Source organism: Carcharodon carcharias, chromosome 4 (genome assembly GCF_017639515.1).
Source record: "Carcharodon carcharias isolate sCarCar2 chromosome 4, sCarCar2.pri, whole genome shotgun sequence".
Taxonomy (NCBI): Eukaryota; Metazoa; Chordata; class Chondrichthyes; order Lamniformes; family Lamnidae; genus Carcharodon; species Carcharodon carcharias.
This window is the reverse complement of record NC_054470.1, coordinates 72,989,572-73,015,461: the sequence shown is the minus strand read 5'-3', so window position 1 is coordinate 73,015,461 and position 25,890 is coordinate 72,989,572. Positions and strand designations below refer to the sequence as shown.

General features: G+C 44.9%; 1 protein-coding gene across 1 annotated transcript; it reads right to left on the bottom strand.

Moving 5' to 3' along the window:
• Positions 1 to 5,783: 5,783 nt before the first annotated feature.
• LOC121276760 lies at positions 5,784 to 24,859 on the bottom strand. Its single transcript, XM_041185306.1, has 6 exons — positions 24,792 to 24,859; positions 23,737 to 23,811; positions 12,316 to 12,548; positions 10,066 to 10,247; positions 9,793 to 9,985; positions 5,784 to 6,013 (listed from the first exon to the last, which is right to left on the bottom strand). Exons 1-6 carry the CDS (start codon positions 24,857 to 24,859, stop codon positions 5,919 to 5,921), a joined length of 846 nt encoding a protein of 281 aa, XP_041041240.1. The 3' UTR covers positions 5,784 to 5,918.
• Positions 24,860 to 25,890: the final 1,031 nt, after the last annotated feature.

The window sequence follows — 25,890 nt, the reverse complement described above, 5'->3', positions numbered from 1 at the left end:
GACACCGCAAAGATCACCCACTGAGCCCTGGAAGGAGCCAGAGGCATAGAACTTGAGGGCAACTGTAACCATCAGAGCTACTGGCATGGGGTGCCCACCCACACAGTTAGGGGAGATCTCAGGGCCAATCATTTGACAGGTGTAGTTGACTGTTTCCCTTGACAGATGGAGCCTCCTTCGGCACCGCATCTCAGTCATGGTGAGGTAGCTGCTTCGCTGCCTGTATACCCTGGCAGCAGGATAGTGGTGTCTCCTGTGGCCCCTTCCACCTTGGACTACCTCTTGGCCCTAAGCCACTCGTGCCTGCGCCTGTCCTCCAAAGGTGGCTCCCATGAAGGTTGATTGTCCACTCCTGGCCTCCTCCTCATTCTATCCCTCCCTTCCTCCTCAGAGGAGTTGCCTCCAGTGGACATGTCAGGACCAATATCCAGGCTAAGGGGAGACCTCCAGAAAGCTGCAGGCCTGCCAAAGATTACTGACTGCAGGGTGCTAAGCTGAAGGTTCAAAGTACACAGAAAGCTGCTGGAATTCATTCTGAACTACCGCTGATCACACAGGCAAGTTTAAAACACTTTCTCCAATAAATACTCCACAAAATAGACTGACAACCCTACTGAGCCCTCTTATCCCGCCCATGGATGGGGTTCACAGAAAAGCCTCTTACCCGCCTGCCCGTTGCGCCCGTGTGCCAACCCGAAGATTGCAAGGGTGCCTAAAAATCGCTGTCGATTGACAAATTAAAGGCTTTAATTATCCTGTTAATTAACGGCGGGCACGCGTCGAACATCATCGCACGCCCACCCAGCAAAATATCGCAATGGCGCACAGTGAAGTCAGGACACTCACCCAACATCACTGCGTGTCATTTTACGCACGGACGTGCGGGGCCTGATCTCTGCACATCAAACTGAAAATTCTGTCCCTGTTTATCCAACCACCCTTGATGACATGCATCCTGACATCAAAGTGGTGTTTCTGCCCTACGCACGGACGTGTGGGGCCTAATCTCCGCACATCAAACTGACAATTCTGCCCTTGGTTATCCAACTACCTTGATGATATGCATCCTGACATCAAAGTAGTGTTTCTGCCCCTCAGCACCACCTCATTGTTGCATTGTTTGGGGAGGTGGTGGCCTAGTAGTATTGTCACTAGACTAGCAATCCAGAATAATGTTCTGGGAACCTGAGTTTGAATCCCATCACAGCAGGTGATAAAATTTGAATTCAATACAAACCTGGAATTAAAAGTCTAATAATGACCGTGAAACCATTGTCAATTGTTGTAAAAACCCATCTGGTTCACTAATGAAGGAATCCTTAACTGGTCTGGCCTACATGTGACTCCGGACCCACAACAATATGGTTGATTCTGAAATGGCCGAGCAAGCCACTCAGTTGTGTCAAACTGCTAAAAAGCCTAAAAGGAATGGCCCTAACAGCCCTGTGGGTGTACCTATACCACATGGACTGCAGCAGTTCAAAGAGGCAGCTCACCATCACCTTCTTAAGGGCAATAAATGCTGGCCCACATCCCATGAATGAATAGAAAAAAAACCCAAGGACCAAGGGGTAATTGCATCCTTCAAGGCCTATTATTTTTAGATGAACATTTGCCCAGGTCATCAGGGCAACTGAGAAGGAAGGTGGAAGAGCTTCAACATTTACCATGCAGTTAACAACATTGGTGTGGCATGGAATGAGGTCAAGCAATCAAATTTGAATGTTGCTTGGAGAAAATTGTGTCCTGAGTTTGTGCCTGACAAAAATGTTGTTGAAATGGGAAAGAACTCAACTAAGACGTTGCACCTTGATGAGTTGCTGGCGTCATATTCTGAAGAATTAACTAATGAGAACCTCATTGAATTGAAGCAGCAAAAAGTGGCAGAGGGAGAAGAAGATGAACCCATTCTTGAAGAGATTCCTCCTTGTAAAGTCTTGACAACACCAGTGTTGGCTGAGGCATTTCAATATTTGGAAGATGCCACTTCCCTGTTTGAGGGACATGACCCCAACATTGAACGCAGTGCATCAGTGAATAGAAGCATATATGACACGTACAGCTGCTACAGAGAAATTTACAAGGAGGAGAACATCTGTCCAAACTTCCTTAGGCACTTTCTTTATGAAAGCAGACACGACTCCAGAAAAACCTGCAGCCAAGAATCCTGAGAAGACTCCAGCCAAGAACCCTTCAAAATGTCCAACCAAGAGCTCTTCAAAAGTCCAGCAAATTCACCTCAAAGACATCCTTTCAAATCACCTCAAAAACCCCTGAAAACCTCAACAAATCACACCCACCCATGAGCCCAGGAATTTGAAGACAGGGTATGTAAAAACAAATTAAAGCTTTAAAATTTGTCTATGCTTTTTAGATCATTTGGAGGGTGGGGCAGTGGACAGTGTACAGTACTGTACTATATTTTATATGTATTTTTAGCTTATAATGTAAGTTTTTAATGTCAATGTGATTGCTATTTACAACATAAATACATTAATGTTGCTATATTGATTGAGTACAAAATTCTGGGTTACTTTGGTGAAAATAGGGTATTGGGCCTTGGAGCAACATTTTCCCCATCGGGGCGGGGTGGGGGGGGGGGGAAGTGTGGGAGCTGGCGCGGGCAGGCAGGCTTCCGATTGGTACCCCTGATTGGGGGCACACTGCCATTTTACGTGTGTGGGCCAGTTAAGGCCTGCCCAGCATGACGTCCACCAGGAAGCACTGTGTGCTCCCTGTGCGGGTTGTGGGAGGGGATTTCCTGAGCCAGGAGTGTGCTCTTTTGCGCATGCGTACGTAAGAGCACACAGATCTCCCTATGGCAAAGTGCTGCCTCAGGGAATTCGGCTCCGATTTAAAACTTTCAATAAAGGTGGTTGAAAAATTTCCCTGCCATGTCCCCTCATGCAACACTGTCATGAGTTGGGACATGTCCTTAACTTTTATTTAAACATTTTGTAAAAATTTAAATACCCTCATGAAACCTCATCCTGCCTGTGGATGAGGTTTCATATTTTTTCCAAAGCCCGCCTGGGCTCCCAGCCTGCCCGCCAACCTTAATGTTGGACGAGCAGGTCCATCAATCAGGTTAATTAGCTTTTCAATGGCCTCAATAGGCTGAACTGAAAATCTAAATGACGCGGGGTGATGTTGGGACGCACGCCTGATGTACCCTTGCATCATTTTACTCGCTGACTGGAAAAACTTGCCAAGGAACCAATCCCCCATTTATGAGATAAAAACAAAAAAACTGCGGATGCTGGAAATCCAAAACAAAAACAGAATTACCTGGAAAAACTCAGCAGGTCTGGCAGCATCGGCGGAGAAGAAAAAAACTGTCTTAAAAGAGAACAAGATAGAGAGGCGGAGAGGTAAAGGGAGGGAATTCTAGAGCTCAGGGCCTAGGCAACTGGAGGCATCACCACCAGTGGTGGAGTGAGTAAAATCAGGGATGCTCAAGAGGCCAGAATTAAATGAGTGGAGATTTCTTGGAGGGTTGTGGGGCTGGAGGAGAATACAGAGATAGAAAATCTCCGCCGATGCTGCCAGACCTGCTGAGTTTTTCCAGGTAATTCTGTTTTTGTCCCCCATTTATGACATTGTTTTTATGGGAAAATCTGTTCCGAGTTACAATGTTTCAACTTAAGATGCGGTTTTCAGGAACCAATTGTGTTGTAAGTCCAAGGACTGCCTGTATTTGACTAGGATAAGCTTCCAATTAGACATTTGCGCCATCACTAAGACTGACTATTTCCACCTCTGTAACATTGCCCAACCTTCACCCCCGTGTCAGCTCATCTGCTGTTGAAACTCTCATTCATGCTTTTGTTACCTCTAGATTTGATCATTCTAATGCACTCTTGGTTTGTCTCCCACATTCTACCCTCTATAAACTTGAGGTCATTCAAAACTCTATTGCCCATATTTTAACATGCATCAAATCCCACTTACCTATCAACCCTATGCTTGCTGGCCTATATTGGCACCCGGTTAAGCAACGTCTTGATTTTAAAATTCTCATCTTTATTTTCAAAACCCTCCATGGCCTCACCTTTTCCTATCTCTGTATTCTCCTCCAGCCCCACAACCCTCCAAGAAATCTCCACTCATTTAATTCTGGCCTCTTGAGCATCCCTGATTTTACTCACTCCACCATTGGTGGTGATGCCTCCAGTTGCCTAGGCCCTGAGCTCTAGAATTCCCTCCCTTTACCTCTCTGCCTCTCTATCATGTTCTCCTCTTTTAAGACAGTTTTTTAAATCTACCTCTTTGAGAAAGCTTTAGTCATTTGACTTTGTGGTCTGGATTTCCATCCTCAAGGCAGTAGGGGGAGTCAGGAAAATTCCTGTCTCGGCCCACCCATCTTGGGAGACAGTGCCTGCCAAGGCTGGATCTTCTTTGCTGGGGGGGTGCGGGTGTGAACTAGAATCGGGCTAGCCAACCTGGGAAGAAGTGCTGAGGAAGCCACAGGGGCTGCCAAGTGCTGAAGCAGGCTGTTTAAAAGGCCTGTCTTGGTAACGTGAGATTTTGTCCCAGTGAAAAAAGCATAAAGGCCCTCAAGCCCTTGCTCTTCACACTCCCTTCATCCTCCAAAGACTCCCCATTCCCTATCCATGACACCTCATGCCCCCCCCACCGCCCCCCCACCCCCACCAACCCACCCACCCCCCTCAGGCCCCACATGCCTCCATGCCAGGTCAATTTCACAATGTTTGTTGACATAAGTAAATGGTTTCAAGTGTTTGTGGCTTGTTGTTTTTGAACTTTTAAAAGGCCTGTCTGATTGACACTTTTATTATTTTGTGCTTCAGACCTTTTTTTCAGGAAAAAGGGGAAAGTGATCAATGGATTACATTTTTTCAAAGCTTTTGTTTTTACACATCCCACTTTACATTGTGATGAACATTGGTTGTAGAAAGCATACAGTGAGTCAATGGGCATGAAAGTGCCAGAGCCTGGCATGGGGGCATGAAGGTAAATAGGGACGGGTGGAAGGTAGAGCCTGGCATAGAGGGGAAGAGTGGAAGTTTTGAACTTACCTTTTAAAAGGCCCCCTCGTGTGGAAAATAGTTTGCAACACCTCTGAGAACCATGACTCTTTAAAACCCTGCCCGACACCATGAAAATTGCAGAATAGATACCCATTTCCACAATGGAGCCGGCCGGATCGGGAGTGCCCGATGCGGACTTCTGACAGGAAGCAACCCACATCCTTTAGAGGCAATCTAGAAAATTGCACAGCCAGGGAATGGGGTTGGGAATCCCGGAATCGGGACCCACCCGCCACTCTTAAAGGACTCCAGAGTCAACCTGACTTGGTGAAAATCCAGGCCACATCTCCTCCGTGTCTCAGTATCATATTTTATTTTATAAATGTTCCTGTGATGTGCCTCAAGACATTTATGTTAAAGGTGCTATATAAATATAAGTTGTTGTTGGTTGAGGGATAAATGTTGGCCAGGACACTGGGATAACCCCCCTTCTGCTCTTCAAACTAGTGCCATGTGATCATTTATATCTAATGCCGTGGGCATCCATCTCATCCAGAGTTTTGGTGTCTCACCATCTGACAATCTACCAGCTCCTTGTCAGTTTTATACTGAAAGTCTGCACGTGCAAATTCATTATTGTTCTTAGCAAATTTTAAGTTCCTTGAAACAGAATGCATTTGCTGGGATAAATCTTGATTCTTTAAATATAATCTATGTGGCAGAAGTCTACACAAATTTCCCAACACATCATTTACTGTGTAGAAGGATTAGTTCCAACTTTAATTTTATGGCATTCAGTGAACATAATCAACTTAGCGATTGATTTTTGGGTGATCAGATTAGCCTGCCAACACTCAAATTTTTATGATGTTCTCATAAATGTCAAAATAGCCCTGAATTCAGCCATTTAGATAACTCATTTCCAAATCAAGTGGGGCACAGTGGCTGCGGTTTCTTCTCACCAATGCCCAGAGCATTAAAAGTACTGCGTCCCCAGCTCTTTCCAATCGAAAACTGCTGACCTGCAAGGTAATAAAAATAATATATTTATTTATAAGTCATAACAACTCTAACACCTGGGATTATTTGCTAACAAATTAATACTTCAGAGAAATTAGGAACATGTGAACAGGGTAAAAACAAAAAACTGTGGATGCTGGAGATCCAAAACAAAAACAGAAATACCTGGAAAAACTGAGCAGGTCTGGCAGCATCGGCGGAGAAGAGCAAAGTTGACGTTTCGAGTCCTCATGACCCTTCAACAGAACCAAGTAGAAATAGGAAAGGGGTGAAATATAAGCTGGTTAGGTTACCAACTTATATTTCACCCCTTTCCTATTTCTACTTCGTTCTGTTGAAGGGTCATGAGGATTCGAAACGTCAACTTTGCTCTTCTCCGCCAATGCTGCCAGACCTGCTCAGTTTTTCCAGGTATTTCTGTATTTGTTTTACATGTGAACAGGAGTCTGACAATCCATCCTCAAGCTTGTTCCACCATTCAACTAGATCATGGCTGACCTCTACCTCAGCTACATTTATTCACCCTAACTCTATATTCCTTGATAGTCTTACCTAATAAAATGCTAAAAACAAAAAAACTGCAGATGCTGGCTATCTATCTCAATCGTGAACTTGTCAAGGTCTTAGCATTCACAGCTTTTTGTGAGACAGTGTTACAGATTTCCACTTCCCTCAGTGCAGTAAAAGTGCTTCCTGAATAGCCTAGCTCTAAGTTTAGAATTTGCCCCCACCACCCCCCACCTTTGTTCTGGATTCCCCACCACAGCAATCCTCCAGTCCTGCTATCCCTATATTCAGTGGCATGTGGCACTTGGAGTAATCTCGAGGTTGGTACCTTTGAGATCCTGCTTTTCAACTTTCCCCTGAGATTCTGAAAATCTGGCTGCAAAACTTTAAAACCTTTTCCTTCCTATCTCATTGATCCCCACATGGGCCACAAGTTCTGGTTGTTCCTCTTCTATCCTGGAAATAATCCGCACTGTCTCCTTTGCATTGGCATCAAGGAGACAAGAAATGAGACTCAGATTGGCAGTTACCAAAATGCCTGTGTATCTTCCTGAACTCAACCCTGAGATTGAGTTCAAGCAACTGGGAAGCAGTTCCAGCACAAGTAGTTATCCCATACATATGAAGCATCCTGGGCCGGGGGGTGGGGGGCAGTTGCTGGTGGTGGAGAGGGTGGCATTAGCCTGTTCACTGGACTAGTAATCCAGAGGCTAGGCTAATGGTCTGGGGACGCAGGTTCAAATCCCACCACTGCAGCTAGTGGAATTTGAATTCAACTAATACATCCGGAATATAAAGCTAGTCTCAGTAATAGTGACCATGAAACTACCATCGACTGTCATAAAGACCCATCTGGTTCACTAATGTCCTTTAGGGAAGGAAATCTGCCAACCTTACCCAGTCGGGCCTACATGTGATTCCAGATCCACAGCAATGTGGCTGACTCTTAGCTGCCCTCTGAAATGGCCTAGCATGCCACTCTGATCAAGAACAATTGGGGATGTGCAACAAATGCTGGGCTTGCCTGTGATGTCCACATCCCATGAAAGAATAAATAAGATGGCACAGGAATTGGAGTCAATGGCTCTACTTAGTTAAATTTTTCCTTTATTAGTATATTTATTGTAGCCTTTTGCTTTTATTGCACTTAACATCTCTGAACCGAATTCCCACTTTCAACAAATTCCCATCGCTACTCTGTTTAGCATATTCTTCCAACTCTGTGTGAACATGTTTGATAAATTTCACTGTTCAGGTAGATAAGGAAAAAGAGTGTGTGTAGTATATATTGATTTTGAAGGGCAGAATTTTGTCATTGGCGAGCAGGGGGCAGGGCCCGCTCACTGATGCGTAAAATGACACGGGATGATGTCGGGTGGAACCCCTTACGTCATCCCACCCCAGTTACATTTTCAGGAAGGTGGGGGCGCAGCAAAATCAGCTGCGGGCCCACCGACCTGTCAATGGCCAATTGAGGCCATTGATAGGATCATTTAAACAATTAAAAGAACCTGCCCCGCCAACCTTAATGCCCCTAGATTTTCCCTGACCCAATGTGACCTCTGCACCTCCAAGACCAGCAATCTCTCCCAAAACTCCTGTGATTTCCAAACCCCTCACTTTCCTCTCACCCTCACAATCTCCAATCTCCTCTGAGCTCCTTAGTTTGAGGTATCCAAATTGGAGAAAGGACGTTAAACTATAGAGGGTATAGATTCACTGGAATGGTGCCAGTGATGCAAACCTATGCGAGAGATTTGAGAACCTGGGATTATCTCCACTGGAGCAAAGAAGGATGAGAAGTGATTTAATAGAGAATTTTAAAATTATGAATTGTCTTGAAAGAATGAATAGGAATAAACAATTTTCTCTGGTTGTACAGCCAGCATCAAGGTGTCATCAATTTAAAGTTATTATTTAGCAAAGAGAGAGGTGAGAGATGCATCAGTGGGATTGCTGTGGGCATGGGAAGGTGCCGTGGGAAGGGCACCTCCATCACTCCCAACAATTCATCCCCTTCCCACGGCACCTTCCCATGCAATCGCAGCAGGTGCAACACCTGCCCCTTTACCTTCTCCCTCCTCACCATCCAAGGGCCCACTCCTTTTAGGTGAAGCAGTGCTTCACTTGTACCTCCTTCAATTTAGTCTACTGCATTTGCTGCTCCCAGTGTGGTCTCCTCTACATTGGAGAAGCCAAATGCAGACTGGGTGACTGCTTTGCAGAACACCTTCATTCTGTCCACAAGCATGACCCAGAACTCCCTGTCGCTTGCCATTTCAACACATCACCCTGCTCTCATGCCCACATGTCCGTCCTTGACCTGTTGCAGTGTTCCAGTGAAGCCCAACACAAACTGGAGGAACAGCACCTCATCTTCCGATTAGACATTCTACAGCCTTCTGGACTTAACATTGAGTTCAACAACTTCAGACCATGAACTCTCTCCTCCATCCTCACCCCCTTTTTTTTATCCCCTTTCTTATACATTCATTTTTATTTTTATCCATTTATTTTATTTTTATTAATTTATCTATAGTTTTATCTCATTTTTTATCCTTTTTTCCCCCACCACCACCCCCTCTCCCCACCCCATTGCCTACAGGGCCATCTGTCACTTGTTCCATGTTGTTCTTTCGCACAATGCTACCCTTGTTGCTTTAATCGCATTTTGCTTTCTTACCTTTATGCCACTATTATCAATTTTTTTAGCACTACTATTATTAACAATCCCTTTGTCCTTCAGTTCATGACATCTTTGCGGATGACACAAAACTAGGTGGGAAGGCAAGGGGTGAGGATGACACAAAAAGTGTACTGACAGATATAGACAGGCTAAATGAATAGGCAAATTCACCAAGGCTCCTTCAACAGCGCCTTCCAAACCGATGACCATTACCATCTAGAAGGACAAGAGCAGCAGGTAGATGAGAACATCACCACCTGAAAGTTACTCTCCAAGTCACTCACCATCCTGACTTGGAAATATATCTCCGTTCCTTCAATATCACTGGGTTAAAACCCTGGAACTCCCTTCCTAACAGCATTGTGGTTGTACCTACCACCACATGGACTGCAGCAGTTCAAGAAGGCAGCTCACCACCACCTTCTCAAGGGCAACTAGGGATGGGCAATAAATGCTGGCCCAGCCAGAGAAGCCCACATCCCATAAATGAATAAATTTAAAAAACTAGGCTGGTCAAGGGGCAGCAAGAAGCAAATCAAAAGTTATTAATATGAGTGAGAGAAAGAGCTGAAGAAAGAAAGGTCATACCTGGAATAAAACCATTATATGTGGGATGGAGTGAGGACTCATGTCTATAAATTATCCTGCTATTCTGCTCCATTGGATTTTGATCTGGCATTTGGAACACATTCATCCCTCTTGGGCAACAAGAGTCAAAAGGCAGTTCACATATCATGGGGATGAAAGTACAGCAATCCGGTGGTCTAATTTCACCTGGTGGCTAAGGAAAGAGGAAAGATTATCTGTTACTTCCGACACCATGGACTAATCTGTGCATCACAAAAACCCACAGAGGCTTACAATGGCAGATGGAGGCCTTGATGACGTATTTGGTGCAATTAGATCGCTCCTTTTGCATGCCATCATTTCATGTTGCTTCAGTTCTTCTATCGTCTGAATGGCAGATGTTGCTTCAGGATTGTTGTCGTATACACAATTCTTTAGAGCAAAATGATATTTGCCATCTCTTGGATAGAAGTAGCCTACAATTAAAAGTGACACAGTTAGCGTTTTTTACACCATGAGGAAAAAGCATGCTGGCTTTCTACATTCGAACAGCTTACAATGGGGAAGGGAGGGGCGGAAATATCTGTTTACTGTCACAACACAATGATGTTGTACCATTAACTGTGAGACCACTGTAGTCCATTGAAGAATAAAAAGAATACAAGCGGTTGATTCTCACTTAATTGAGCCCTGGTGGTCAAACTTCAACCACCGTCCATTGTCTCTAGGCAATCTGGTGTTAATCAAGTTAACAGTAGCTTCAGTAAAAACATAGCGGTGGCTCAGTGGTAGCTCTCCCCTCTGAGCCAGAAGATCATGGTGCAAATTACACTCCAGAGACTGGAGTACAATGTCTAGGCTGATACTTCAGCACAGTACAGAGGGAGTGCTGCATTCCTAGATGTGCCATCTTTCAAATACAGCATTAAATTATCTCATAGGACCCTGTTTGCCCTCTCAGGTGGACATAAAATAGCCCACAACAACATTCAAAGAAGAGCAGCAGAGTTCTCCCAATAGCCTGGCTAACATTTGTCCCTCAACCAAGATCAACTGTAACAGATTATTTGACCATTGTCTCATTGCTGTTTATGAGACCTTACAAATTGGCTGCAGCATGACCTACATTATAAGAATGACTACACTTCAAAATTACTTCATTGGCTGTAAAGGAATTCGGGACTCCCTGGGGTTGTGAGAAATGCTCTACAAATGTAAGTTTTCCCTTTTTTCCCTCCTGCCTATTCTACGAATGTCCTCAAATTTGTGGTGAAACCATCATCATAGACTGGGGATACAAGCAGGAACATTCCTGGTTTGTATGTGTGACACAACAGTGTATTTGCCCAGTGAGCCACCCATGGGATCCTGTTAGCCCTTATACAAAATTCTGTATAGATTACTCAAAAGTACAACTTGCATTTATAAAAAAACAATTAATGTAGGAACTTGTTCCAAGGTGATTGACAACAGCATGGTGAGTAAAAATAGTCATGGTGTCAGAGGACTTAGTAGGAGGGTTGCAAAGCTTGATCAAGGAAGTAGGTTTAGAGAAGGGTCTTAAAAATGGAGAGGGAGGTGGTGAGATGGGGGGCTTCAGGGAGTGATTCCAAAGGCATGATGGTGGAATGAAAGAAAGGAGGAGAGGAGTATGGACAAGCAACCCAAGTCAGACTAATGAGAGGTTCAGGGCTGGGGGATGGAGGACTGGAGGAGTTTACAAAGGTAAGGAAAGACAAGGAGTTTTAAACACAGGATGAGAATTTTAAGTAAATAACCAAAAAAAAAACAATTGAACTGAATCAGATGATCAGTCTGTAAAGTCCCTGTAAAACCAATATCAAAAATGGTCCTTTGACTAGTTGATGATTTTTGGTACTTACACACGTGCAATCGTGAACTCAAGTAACATTTTTATAACATTTCAGTCAGTATTTTAGGACAAAGCTTTATGATGGACTAGGCAACTAGGAATCAGCAATAAATGTTTGCATTGCCATCAATCCCAAGAATAAAAAAAAAATTTAACTCCCCTTTTAATTTTCAGTTGTCTCGTTTGCAAGTGTATACAAGCAACAAAGAATGCTTTTGAATAATAAGAGAATAATTTCAGTGGGGTCTTCTTTCTAGAACTTGTAAAACTAGATCGTTTTCTGATATTTTGGAGCATTATGAGATGACCTTGAACTGAACATTAAGATAAAAGCAAAATACTGTGGATGCTGGAAATCTGAAACAAAAACAAAAATTGCTGGAAAAACTCAGCAGGTCTGACAGCATCTGTGGAGAGAAAGACAGAGTTAACGTTTCGAGTCCTGATGACTCTTCTTCAGAACACTTCTTCAGTTCTGAAGAAGAGTCACCTGGACTTGAAACGTTAACTGTCTTTCTCTCCACAGATGCTGTCAGACCTGCTGAGCTTTTCCAGAAATTTTTGTTTTTGTTTGAACTGAACATTTCCTCCTGCATCTTATTGATCTGGTAGGTCCAGTTTATTATTATAAAGCAAGCCTCAATGAATCACAAAGACAGAATCAACATCACCGTTTTTAATGTTTGTATTCTGCACATGTCCCGCATATGTGGTAATTTCTGGATGGCCGTAGGTCCTATTCAGCAAGTGCCTCGGGATCTGTGGATTGAACAGTGGTTTTGTTTGGGTCAGAGTTAAACGTGGTGACTTGGGCTGCCCAGGTTCATATGACAGTAGTCCAAGAGCAGCATTTCCATAGGTCTCCCCTAACCGACTTTGTAATTTTGGAATGTACCCTCCATACCTGCAAAATGAACAAAAAGGGTTTGAAAATAATTTTCCTTATGTAGGGAGGCAGATATTTCAGCTCTAGGAATTACTATATGAGAAAGGCCATGGACCGTCTAAATCACCTTCTACCATCCCGTATGTAGAAAAAGGAACATTCAGCTCCTCCTACCCTTTCTGCAGTTCAGTTTGATCACAGCTGATCTGTATCTTAACTCCATCTTCTCAGCTTGGTTCCATAACCCTTAATATCCTTGCTTATCAAAAACCTATCAATCAAAATTACATGAAACAATAAGAATAGCAACCAATCTCTATCAATTAGTCCACAATGGGCCCAGACAAGAGGAAAATCCCAATGGTGGAAGGTTTTTGAAACCATATGTCAAAAGTCACCCATTCCTTCCAAACATGCTACATTTACCACATGCCATGTCCCAAATTACCCATGTATAGTATCCTAAGGTGTTGTTTTCTGAAAAGAAATTATCAATTGTTACATCCAGACACTCTTAGATTCATAGAGGTATATTTTGTAGTACAAAATAAATGAGTAAAATCTATACCTTTACCCCAAGAATTCCCCTTCCCCACTGAATCAGCCAGGTATTTATTTTTCTCACTGCTCTTATTACACCAAAACATGAGGAGGCCATTGAGCTCCTCAGGCATTTAATTAGATCACGCTTAATCTGTATCTCAACTCCATTTACTTGCCTTTATTCTATATCCTTTGATAAATGTACTTAATACAAATAGGCCAGCCTCAATAGCCTTTTTGGGGAAGGGAGTTTCAGATTTCCACCATGTTTTGTGTAACAAAATGCTTTCTAATTTCACTCCTGTATCATCCAGTTCTGGTTTTAAGATTACACCCGTTGTATTTCAGAGGAAACAACATCTCTGTATCTATCATATCGAATTTCCTTATCATTTTAGATCATGTTAGATCATCCCTCAACCTTCTAAAACTGTCAAACCATTTTCTTTCTTCCTTTCTCCAGATTTCCCTCCAATTTTCTCCTTTCTTCTGAACATGGAGACTTATTTTGGGATAAAAACAAAAAACTGAGGATGCTGAAAATCCAAAACAAAAACAGAATTACCTGGAAAAACTCAGCGGGTCTGGCAGCATCGGCGGAGAAGAAAAGAGTTGACGTTTCGAGTCGTCATGACCCTTCAACAGAACTAGGTGAATCCAAGGAAGGGGTGAAATATAAGCTGGTTTAAGGTGTGTGTGTGTGTGGGGGTGAGGGAGGGGGTTTTGGGTGGGGGGAGAGAAGTGAAGGGAGGTGGTGTGGTTGTAGGGACAATCAAGCAGTGATAGAAGCAGATCATCAAAAGATGTCACAGACAAAAAAACAAAAGAACACATAGGTGTTGAAGTTGGTGATATTATCTAAACGAATGTGCTAATTAAGAATGGATGGTAGGGCACTCAAGGTATGGCTCTAGTGGGGGTGGGGGGAGCAGAAACGATTTAAAAATATTTAAAAATAATGGAAATAGGTGGGAAAAGAAAAATCTATATAATTTATTGGAAAAAACAAAATGAAGGGGGAAGAAACAGAAGGGGGGTGGGGATGGAGGAGGGAGTTCAGGACCTAAAGTTGTTGAATTCAATATTCAGTCCGGAAGGCTGTAAAGTGCCTAGTCGGAAGATGAGGTGTTGTTCCTCCAGTTTGCGTTGGGCTTCACTTGAACAATGCAGCAAGCCAAGGACAGACATGTGGGCAAGAGAGCAGGGTGGAGTGTTAAAATGGCAAGCGACAGGGAGGTTTGGGTCATTCTTGCGGACAGACCACAGGTGTTCTGCAAAGCTGTCGCCCAGTTTACGTTTGGTCTCTCCAATGTAGAGGAGACCACATTGGGAGCAACGAATGCAGTAGACTAAGTTGGGGGAAATGCAAGTGAAATGCTGCTTCACTTGAAAGGAGTGTTTGGGCCCTTGGACGGTGAGGAGAGAGGGAGTGAAGGGGCAGGTGTTACATCTTTTGCGTGGGCATGGGGTGGTGCCATAGGTGGGGGTTGAGGAGTAGGGAATGATGGAGGAGTGGACCAGGGTGTCCCAGAGGGAACGATCCCTATGGAATGCCGACAGGGGGGGGTGAAGGGAAGATGTGCTTGGTGGTGGCATCATGCTGGAGTTGGCGGAAATGGCGGAGGATGATCCTTTGAATGCGGAGGCTGTTGGGGTGATAAGTGAGGACAAGGAGGACCCTATCATGTTTCTGGGAGGGAGGAGAAGGCGTGAGGGTGGATGCGCGGGAGATGGGCCGGACACGGTTGAGGGCCCTGTCAACGACCGTGGGTGGAAAACCTCAGTTAAGGAAGAAGGAGGACATGTCAGAGGAACTGTTTTTGAAGGTAGCATCATCGGAACAGATGCGACGGAGGTGAAGGAACTGAGAGAATGGGATGGAGTCCTTACAGGAAGCAGGGTGTGAGGAGCTGTAGTCAAGGTAGCTGTGGGAGTCGGTAGGCTTGTAATGGATATTGGTGGACAGTCTATCACCAGATATTGAGACAGAGAGGTCAAGGAAGGGAAGGGAAGTGTCAGAGATGGACCACGTGAAAATGATGGAGGGGAGGAGATTGGAAGCAAAATTAATAAATTTTTCCAAGTCCCGACGAGAGCATGAAGCAGCACCGAAGTAATCATCGATGTACCAGAGAAAGAGTTGTGGAAGGAGGCCGGAGTAGGACTGGAACAAGGAATGTTCCACATACCCCATAAAGAGACAGGCATAGCTGGGGCCCATGCGGGTACCCATAGCCACACCTTTTATTTGGAGGAAGTGAGAGGTGTTGAAGGAGAAATTGTTCAGTGTGAGAACAAGTTCAGCCAGACGGAGGAGAGTAGTGGTGGATGGGGATTGTTCGGGCCTCTGTTCCAGGAAGAAGCGAAGGGCCCTCAAACCATCCTGGTGGGGGATGGAGGTGTAGAGGGATTGGACGTCCATGGTGAAGAGGAAGCGGTTGGGGCCAGGGAACTGGAAATTGTTGATGTGACGTAAGGTGTCAGAGGAATCACAGATGTAGGTGGGAAGGGACTGGACAAAGGGAGAGAGAAGGGAGTCAAGATAACGAGAAATGAGTTCTGTGGGGCAGGAGCAAGCTGACACGATCGGTCTACTGGGACAGTTCTGTTTGTGGATTTTGGGTAGGAGGTAGAAGCGGGCCGACCGAGGTTGGGCGACTATCAGGTTGGAAGCTGTGGGAGGAAGATCCCCAGAGGAGATGAGGTCAGTGACAGTCCTGGAAACAATGGCTTGATGTTCAGTGGTGGGGTCATGGTCCAGGGAGAGGTAGGAGGAAGTGTCTGCGAGTTGACGCTCAGCCTTCACGAGGTAGAGGTCAGTACGCCAGACAACAACAGCACCAACCTTTTCAGCGGGTTTGATGACAATGTCAGGGTTGGACCTGAGAGAATGTAGTGCAGTAAGTTCAGAGAGAGAGAGATTAGGATGGGTGAGAGGAGCAGAGAAATTGAGACAACTAATGTTGCGCCGACAGTTCTCAATGAAAAGATCAAGAGAAGTTTAGAATCCAGAGGGAGGGGTCCAGCTGGAGGGAGAATATTGGAGGTGGATGAAAGGATCCATTGAACGGGCAGAGGACTCCTGCCCAAAGAAGTGAGCCCAGAGACGAAGACGGCGGAAGAAGAGTTCAGGGGGTATAGTGAATACACGACTAGGGCTGAGATTGTAAGATGGGGTGGGGACGGAGGGACAGGCAGGGGTGGAGGGTCCTAGATGGGTGTTGGTGTCGATGAGTTGTTGGAGCTTGCGTTCCTTAGAACTTGAGAGAAAGAGAAAGAGTTTCTTGTTGAGGCGTCGGATGAGACGAAGAATAAAATGAAACTGGGGGCACACGCAGCTTTGAAAAAGGGTACAGCGGTGCTGCTGGAGGGAGAGGTCGAGTGTGTTCATATGGCGGCGCATGGCACTGAGTGTGGATTTCAGAATGTGACGGGAACAGTAGTCCGAGAAACGTTTTATGTCCCAGAGATACCTGTAATCCTGGGTGGATTCGAAACACGAAGGGTGGAATATCAGTTGAAATCCACGTGAGGTAAGTCGGAGACGGAGACAGTCACTGAGAAAGGAGATATGGCTGTGAAAGCGGGTTTTAGTGTTTTCAAAGCTACGCGTGCCCCCAGTTTCATTTTATTCTTCGTCTCATCCGACGCCTCAACAGGAAACTCTTTCTCTTTCTCTCAAGTGCTAAGGAACGCAAGCTCCAACAACTCATCGACACCAACACTCATCTAGGACCCTCCACCCCTGCCTGTCCCTCCGTCCCCACCCCATCTTCCAATCCCAGCCCTAGCCGTGTATTCACTATAACCCCTGACCTTCCCCGCTCCGATGCTGAACGTTCAGTGCTCAGCAAAGGAATTAGTTTCATACCCCTTCGCCCTCACCTCATGAATTTTGGGCTCGGCACGATGCTGAACTCTTCTTCCGCCGCCTTCGTCTCCGTGCTCACTTCATTGGGCAGGAGTCCTCTCCCCGTTCAACGGATCCTTTCACCCACCTCCAATATTCTCCCTCCACCTGGACCCCTCCCTCTGGATTCTTACCTTCTCTTGATCTTTTCATTGAGAACTGTCGGCACGACATTAGTCGTCTCAATTTCTCTGCTCCGCTCACCATTCTAATCTCTCTCTCTCTGAACTTACTGCACTCCATTCTCTCAGGTCCAACCCTGACATTGTCATCAAACTCGCTGACAAGGTTGGTGCTGTTGTTGTCTGGCGCACTGACCTCTACCTCGTGGAGGCTGAGCGTCAACTCGCAGACACTTCCGCCTACCTCTCCCTGGACCATGACCCCACCACTGAACATCAAGCCATTGTTTCCAGGACTGTCACTGACCTCATCTCCTCTGGGGATCTTCCTCCCACAGCTTCCAACCTGATAGTCGCCCAACCTCGACGGCCCACTTCTACCTCCTACCCAAAATCCACAAACAGAACTGTCCCAGTAGACCGATCGTGTCAGCTTGCTCCTGCCCCACAGAACTCATTTCTCGTTATCTTGACTCCCTTCTCTCTCCCCTTGTCCAGTCCCTTCCCACCTACATCCGTGATTCCTCTGACTCCTTACGTCACATCAATAATTTCCAGTTCCCTGGCCCCAACCGCTTCCTCTTCACCATGGACGTCCAATCCCTCTACACCTCCATCCCCCACCAGGATGGTCTGAGGGCCCTTCGCTTCTTCCTCGAACAGAGGCCCGAACAATCCCCATCCACCACTACTCTCCTCCGTCTGGCTGAACTTGTTCTCACACTGAACAATTTCTCCTTCAACTCCTCTCACTTCCTCCAAATAAAAGGTGTGGCTATGGGTACCCGCAAGGGCCCCAGCTATGCCCGTCTCTTTATGGGGTATGTGGAACATTCCTTGTTCCAGTCCTACTCCGGCCTCCTTCCACAACTCTTTCTCTGGTACATCGATGATTACTTCGGTGCTGCTTCATGCTCTCGTCGGGACTTAGAAAAATTTATTAATTTTGCTTCCAATCTCCACCCCTCCATCATTTTCACGTGGTCCATCTCTGACACTTCCCTTCCCTTCCTTGACCTCTCTGTCTCAATCTCTGGTGATAGACTGTCCACCAATATCCATTATAAGCCTACCGACTCCCACAGCTACCTTGACTACAGCTCCTCACAACCCGCTTCCTGTAAGGACTCCATCCCATTCTCTCAGTTCCTTCACCTCCGTCGCATCTGTTCCGATGATGCTACCTTCAAAAACAGTTCCTCTGACATGTCCTCCTTCTTCCTTAACTGAGGTTTTCCACCCACGGTCGTTGACAGGGCCCTCAACCGTGTCCAGCCCATCTCCCGCGCATCTGCCCTCACGCCTTCTCCTCCCTCCCAGAAACATGATAGGGTCCTCCTTGTCCTCACTTATCACCCCAACAGCCTCCGCATTCAAAGGATCATCCTCCGCCATTTCCGCCAACTCCAGCATGATGCCACCACCAAACACATCTTCCCTTCACCCCCCCCCTGTCGGCATTCCATAGGGATCGTTCCCTCCGGGACACCTTGGTCCACTCCTCCATCACCCCTACTCCTCAACCCCCACCTATGGCACCACCCCATGCCCACACAAAAGATGTAACACCTGCCCCTTCACTCCCCCTCTCCTCACCGTCCAAGGGCCCAAACACTCCTTTCAAGTGAAGCAACATTTCACTTGCATTTCCCCCAACTTATTCTACTGTATTCGTTGCTCCCAATGTGGTCTCCTCTACATTGGAGAGACCAAACGTAAACTGGGCGACCGCTTTGCAGAACACCTGTGGTCTGTCCGCAAGAATGACCCAAACCTTCCTGTCGCTTGCCATTTTATCACTCCACCCTGCTCTCTTGCCCACATGTCTGTCCATGGCTTGCTGCATTGTTCCAGTGAAGCCCCACGCAAACTGGAGGAACAACACCTCATCTTCCGACTAGGCACTTTACAGCCTTCCGGACTGAATATTGAATTCAACAACTTTACGTCCTGAACTCCCTCCTCCATCCCCACCCCCTTTCTGTTTCTTCCCCCTTCCTTTTGTTTTTTCCAATAAATTATATAGATTTTTCTTTTCCCACCTATTTCCATTATTTTTAAATATTTTTAAATCTCTTATGCTCCCCCCACCCCCACTAGAGCTATACCTTGAGTGCCCTACCATCCATTCTTAATTAGCACATTCGTTTAGATAATATCACCAACTTCAACACCTATGTGTTCTTTTGTTTTTTTGTCTGTGACATCTTTTGATGATCTGCTTCTATCACTGCTTGATTGTCCCTACAACCACACCACCCCCCTCCACTTCTCTCCCCCCACCGCCCCCCCACAACACACACACACACACCTTAAACCAGCTTATATTCCACCCCTTCCTTGGATTCACCTAGTTCTGTTGAAGGGTCATGACGACTCGAAACGTCAACTCTTTTCTTCTCCGCCGATGCTGCCAGACCTGCTGAGTTTTTCCAGGTAATTCTGTTTTTGACTTATTTTGGGGTTTGTTTCCAAAAGCCACAATAGCATTCCCCTCAAAACTGAGAAAGCACATTAACCAGTAATATCATTTGCAGTTAATGGGTCCTTAGTGTTTGCCTAGATAATAACTTCAAAGTAATTAATTGGCTGTGAAACATTTTGGGATTCCTTGAAGAGATGAAAGATGCCATACAAAAATCCTTTCCCTTTGTAATTCTATACCTGTTAATAAATCCTATACATAGTTTTTAACAGAAGATCTTTCAGGGTGCTGTTTGTCCACCTATTGAAGAGAGATGGAGATCGTGAAGCAGCTTATTGTATATTTGGTATACTACAATCAGAAACTGTCCCAAGGTGCTTCACTGAAACGTAATCAGACAAAGGCATTGATGAGGATTCCAGCATCATACATGCTGAGGTAAGGACAAGAGACAAGCAATGTCACAGAGATGGAAAAAGGCAGTCTTAGTGATGAAAAAAATATGGAATTGGAAAATCAGTTCAGGGTTGATTAAGGCACCAAGGTTGTGAAGGATGGTTCAACCTCAGTGACTAGGGAGGGAGCTGAACTCAGCGACAATGGTACAGAAATAGTGGCAGGTGCTGGAAAGGACAAATTTGGTCTTCCCAATGCTTAACGGGAGGAAACTGTGACTCATCCAAAACGGGATGTTGGATAGTCCAACAAAAAGGAATAGTGGAGAGGTAAGGTTGGCAAGTGGAAGCTAACCCCATGGGCATAATTTTACATAAGAACATAAGAAATAGGAACAGGAGTAAGCCATTCGGCCTCTCAAGCCTGCCCTGTCATTCGATAAGATTATGGCTGATCTGCCGCAGGCCTCAGCTCCTCTTTTGTGCCAGCTCCTCACAGTCCTCAACTCCCTAATATTTCAAAAATCTAATCACCTCTTTAAATACTTTCAGTGATCTAGCTTCCACAACTTTCTGGGGTAGAGAATTCTAGACATTCACTATCCTCTGAGAGAAGGAATTCCTTTGCATCTCAGTTTTAAATGAGTGTCCCCTTATTCTGTAACTATGTTCACTAGATCAAGATTCCCCCACTAGTGTAATCATCTTCTCAACATCTACCCTGTCAAGCCCCCTCAGAATCTTGTAGGTTTCAATAAGATCACCCTTCATTTTTCTAAACTCTAATGAATAAAGGCCTAAACTGTTTAGCTGTTCTTGATAAGTCAATCCTTTCATCCCAGGAATCAGCCCAGTGAATCTCTTTTGAACTGCCTCCAATGCCAGTATATCCTTTCTTAAATATGGGTACCAAAACTGTACACAGTACTTCAGGTGCGGCCTCACCAACACCCTGTACAGTTGTAACAAGACTTCCCTATTTTTAAACTCCAAACCCCCAGCAATACAGGCCAAAATTCCATTTGCCTTCTTAATTACTTGCTGCACCTGCATGCTAACTTATTGTGTTTCATGCACAAGAACACCCAGATCCCTCTGTACTGCACTTTTTTGGAGTCTCTCTCCATTTAAATAATAGTCCACCTTTTGATTTTCCGTACCACAGTGTATGATCTCACACTTTCCTACATTAAACTCCATCTGCCAAATTTTTGCCCACTCACTCAATCTATTTATATCCCCTTATAGATTCCTTATATCCTCATCACTACATGCCCTCCCACCTATTTTTGTATCATCAGCAAACTTGGATACATTACACTCTGCCCCCCACCCCACCCCACTCCAAGTCATTAATATGGATAGTAAATAATTGAGTTCCTAGCACTGATCCTTGTGGTACTCTAGCATTTTCCAAACAACAGATGTTAACCTCGTGTGGTTCATCCTTCTCACTGAGTCCTTCTTTTAGACCAGGATAAATTTTTGCTAAGCGTTATGAAATATCTGCTTAAATGTCTGCCACTGCTCATTCACTGACCTTCCCCTTATCTATTTTTCTAGCCAACTTTAGATAACTCATTCTTCATACCTCTGTTATTGCCCTTATTTAAGTTGATGACACTGGTTTGAGACCTGAGTTGCTCGTCCTCAAACTAAATTTGAAATTCTACCAGGTTGTGATTGCTACCCCCTAGAAGGATCCTTAATTACAACATCTCTTATTAATCCCACCTCATTACACATTACTAAGTCTAAGATAGCCTGTTCCCAGGTAGATTCTGAAATGTATTGCTCTAAGAAACCATCCCAGATGCACTCTACAAATTCCTCTTCTGTGTTACCCCTGCCAATCCGATTTGTCCAGTCAATATGCAGATTGAAATGACCCATGATGATTGTAGTGCCCTTCCTACATGCCTCCATTATTTCCTGATTTATACATTGTCCTACAGTGAGCCAACTCTTTGGGGTCCTATAGATGAATCCCACCTGTGACTTCTTGCCTTTGCTATTCCTTATTTCCACCCAAACTGATTCCACTTCTCGAGCTATTGCATCTACATTGCTACTCACCACTGCACTGATACCTTCCATTATTAACAAAGCTACCCCACCTCCTTTTCCTTTTTGCCTATTTTTCCAGAATGTTGCAACCCTTGAATATTGAGTTCCCAGTCTTACATTCCCCTAGTGATGGGTTTGCAGGTGGGGGCTGCCTGTAAAATTTTTTGAATGGCCTTTCCACCAGTCTGCTGCTCACCCCAAACTTTCCAAAATTTTACACCGGGACAGCTGAAGCCTAGGCTGGCCAACCCGCCCTTGCCCCAACTGAGGCCCTTAAATGGCCAATTAATGACCACTTAAGGGTAGCTTCCCACCCAGCCTCAATTTTCAGACTAGCAGGATGAGTTTAGGGGCGGGGGAAGCCTGAAAATTGGCCTTTCTCAGGTCTTGGGAGGGAAGGTGGGGTGGGGTGCAATGGCCTTCTTTGAACACTGTGCACCACCACCACCCACCACAAGGTCTGACTCCTGGAAGTTCTCCCTCTCCACTTGGCCTTTTCATCAACGCCTACCGCACACATCCCGCCCCCCCCCCCCCACCCCCACCCCCGGCCTCAGCACCCCTCCGTGAAACCTCCACACTTACCGGGTCCTGGACTCCTAGGACTTATACTTTGGGGAACGCTTGTAGCCCCAGTCCTGTCCACAGCAGCTCTGGCGCTGCTGGGGCTAGAGAGCTGCCAGCCAATCAGATTAGCTGGCTGCTCTCTGAGGCAGGACTTCCTCCCAAGTGAGGGACAGAAGTCCCATCTCCAGGCAATTAATGATCCTTGGAGGGTTAAATGCTGTGGGACAGCCAGTATCAGCAGCAATGCATTCACCGCAAACTCTTCCGATGGTAAGAAGGGAAACCCCACCATCTGAAAAAATCCTGCCCATGTTTCTAGATGATGTCATGAAGAGACAGCACATAGTTGCGGAAGAGCAGGGGAGGGGGCCAAGGATATATCCAGAAGTAATGGTGAAAGTAGAAAGAGAGGTCATTGCTGGAGATTCTCTGACTATAATGAGGTATGTAAGACTGGAATCAAGTGAGGGCAGTCCAATTGAGCTCAACAATGGAGGAGAGTCATTGGATTGTTTGGTCAACCATGTCAAAGGCTGTAAGAGGTTGAGCAGGATGAGAAAGGAGAGTGTACTATGGTCACAGGTTGGGCAGATACCCACTGGAGTTTAGAAGAATGAGAGGTGATCTTATTGAAACACATAAGATCCTGAGGGGGCTTAACAGGGATGGATACCTGGAGGATGTTTCCTCTTGTGGGAAACTAGAACTAGGGGGCACAGTTTAAAAATACGGTGTCTCCCTTTTAAGACACAGATGAGGAGAATTTTTTCTCTCAGAGGGTTATTAGTCAGTGGAATTTTCTTCCCCAGAAAACAGTGGAGACTGGGTCATTGAATTTATTCAAGGCAGAGTTAGACAGATTTTTGATTGACAAGGGAATCAAGGGTTATGGGGGGCAGTGGGGGGGGGGGGGGTGCAGACAAGCAAATGGGGTTGAGACCACAACCAGATCAGTCATGACCTTATCGAATGGTGGAGCAAGCTCAAAGCGCTGAATTGCCTATTCCTGCCCACAAGTCCTAAGTTCCTATAGTCACAGAGCATAACATTTGTGACTTTGATTAGAACCATTTCTCTTCTATAGAAGGGCAGAAACCTGGCTGGAGAGGTCCAAACATGGAGTTGTAGGAAAGATGAGTAATATTTTGAGAGGAACAACACAGGATTCATTGCTCACCTGTGCCACGTTATCTCCCAAGTACATTGTGCATCAGGCCACATTTTCATTCCGCGGAGGTATTCACTTGCCTGTCTTATGAAAAAGTATCTGCAGAGTTACAATGATTGCAGCAAGTATTATGTCATATATTTAAATAATAAATCTGTCAGAATTTAATTACACTGATCCAAATATGTATATTGCATAAATGTATACAAATAAAACAAAGATTGCTCATCTGTATTAATATGGCAACTATTCGAACTGTAAGTATCAATAAAAAGAAGGAAATGTTTGCATTTATATAGCAAATTTCAGAACCACAGGATGTCCCAAAACATTTTACAGTAAATTGGGCACTTTTGAAGTGTAGTCACTTTTGTAATGTAGGAAAAAAACAGCAGCCAAATATTGCACAGCAAGCTCCCACAAACAATAAATAGCCAATTTGTTTCAGCAATGTCAGGGATAAATGTTGGTCAGGGCACTGGGGAGACCCCTGCTGTTCCTCTTTCAATTGGTGCTATGAATTTTTTTCTATCCAACTGAGAAGGCTAATGGAGTCTTGATTTGAGGTCTAATCCAAAAGACAGTACCTCTGACCTTGTAGTCCCTCAGTACTGCAGTGAAGTGTAATTCTAGGTTATGTGGTCAAGTCTCTGGAGTGGGACCTGAATCCACAACTTTCTAACACAGAGGCAAGTCTGCTGCCACTGAATCACAGCTCATGAGTATTTTATTTTACCCCATTTTTAAAGCTTTTTTTTCTCGCTGTCATCTCTCTTTGTTGCCTCATTCTTGGATCAAAAAGGTGAGCTGGGTTTAATGTTCCCAAGTCCCATAAAGCAACTCCTGAGCCGATCATTAGATCCCGCGTGGTGCTGGTTGGAGATGACCTCGTCCTTCCTCTGGGGAAGTGGCAGAAAGGACTCAATGAATATTTGTGCATCGGCCAGACCTGTGCCACTACCATTTGACGCAATACATGAGATCAGTGCCCAAGCATAAGGGCTGCCTCAGAATTAAGTATCTCCACAACTTACTTTAGAAAAAGAACATTTCTCAGGTCTTACCCAGGCATGAAGTTCGGATCAAACGTACTAAATACATTCTCTGCTTTGAGAGGTAATGGAAACGGCATCTTAAATCAATCTAACAGTAAAGTACATAAGTACTGAATCTAAATATCCTTGAAGGAATATTCTGATCGATTAAGCAAAAGGTTGCTGCATCCCAAACTGCTCCTAGCTGTTAATTTGTAGTTGGGCTGAACTGTAGCAGTAACCAGGCAGCGGCATTAATGTTACTTTAACAACAGCGTCACGGGACTGTCACAAACATCCTGGGAGCCTGCAACAGAGGCGCTGTCGCTAACATTACATTGAAAGCTGAAAGAGGAATCATGGACAGTCACTGCTGTCATCACTAAGCTCCCAAGTGCACCATAAAGCAATGTGTTAAAACATTTAACTTTTCTAATAAATGGACACAAAACAGAACGTGCTATCATACAATGCCGTTCCAGCTGTGTAATATGTATATAGCTATATGCGGGTTATTTTGTTAAGGTAACGCGACGGTGGCTCTGGGGCTGAACTTGTGTGTAAAACCAAACGCACTGAACCTTAGGGAGAGAACTGCTGTAGTTCCATTAAAATCTAACTTTCAGTCATTGCACTCAAATGAAAGCAGTAACCGGTTTGTTTACAACATATGCACTTCTAAAGATGTTTATTGTAATGCTCCAAAGTTAATCTTACCGCCTTCTGCTCCAACCTGGGCACTTTCCACTGTGCAAAAATTATTTGTTCTCTGCACGTTAGCCTTCTCCAAACCACGTATTAAGTCTTTTCACGGCCCCTCCAATTCTCCGTGCTAATCTCAGGCTCTCCATTATCTCCATATTGTTCTTCATGCGCTAGATCACAAACATGAATTCCCCTCAAGCCCATTCTGCTACTCAGTCAGATCGTGGCTGATCTGTACTTCAATTCCATTTACCTGCCATTGATACTCTGATATGATAAAAATTAAAAGTCACTCTCAGTTTTGTTCATTTCAATTGACTCATTTAGCATAGCCTTTTGGGGAAGAGCAATACAATATTGCCAATAGCTTGGCCTAAATAGCCAAGTGGTTATGGTACTGGGCTTGTAACCCCAAGATCAAGAG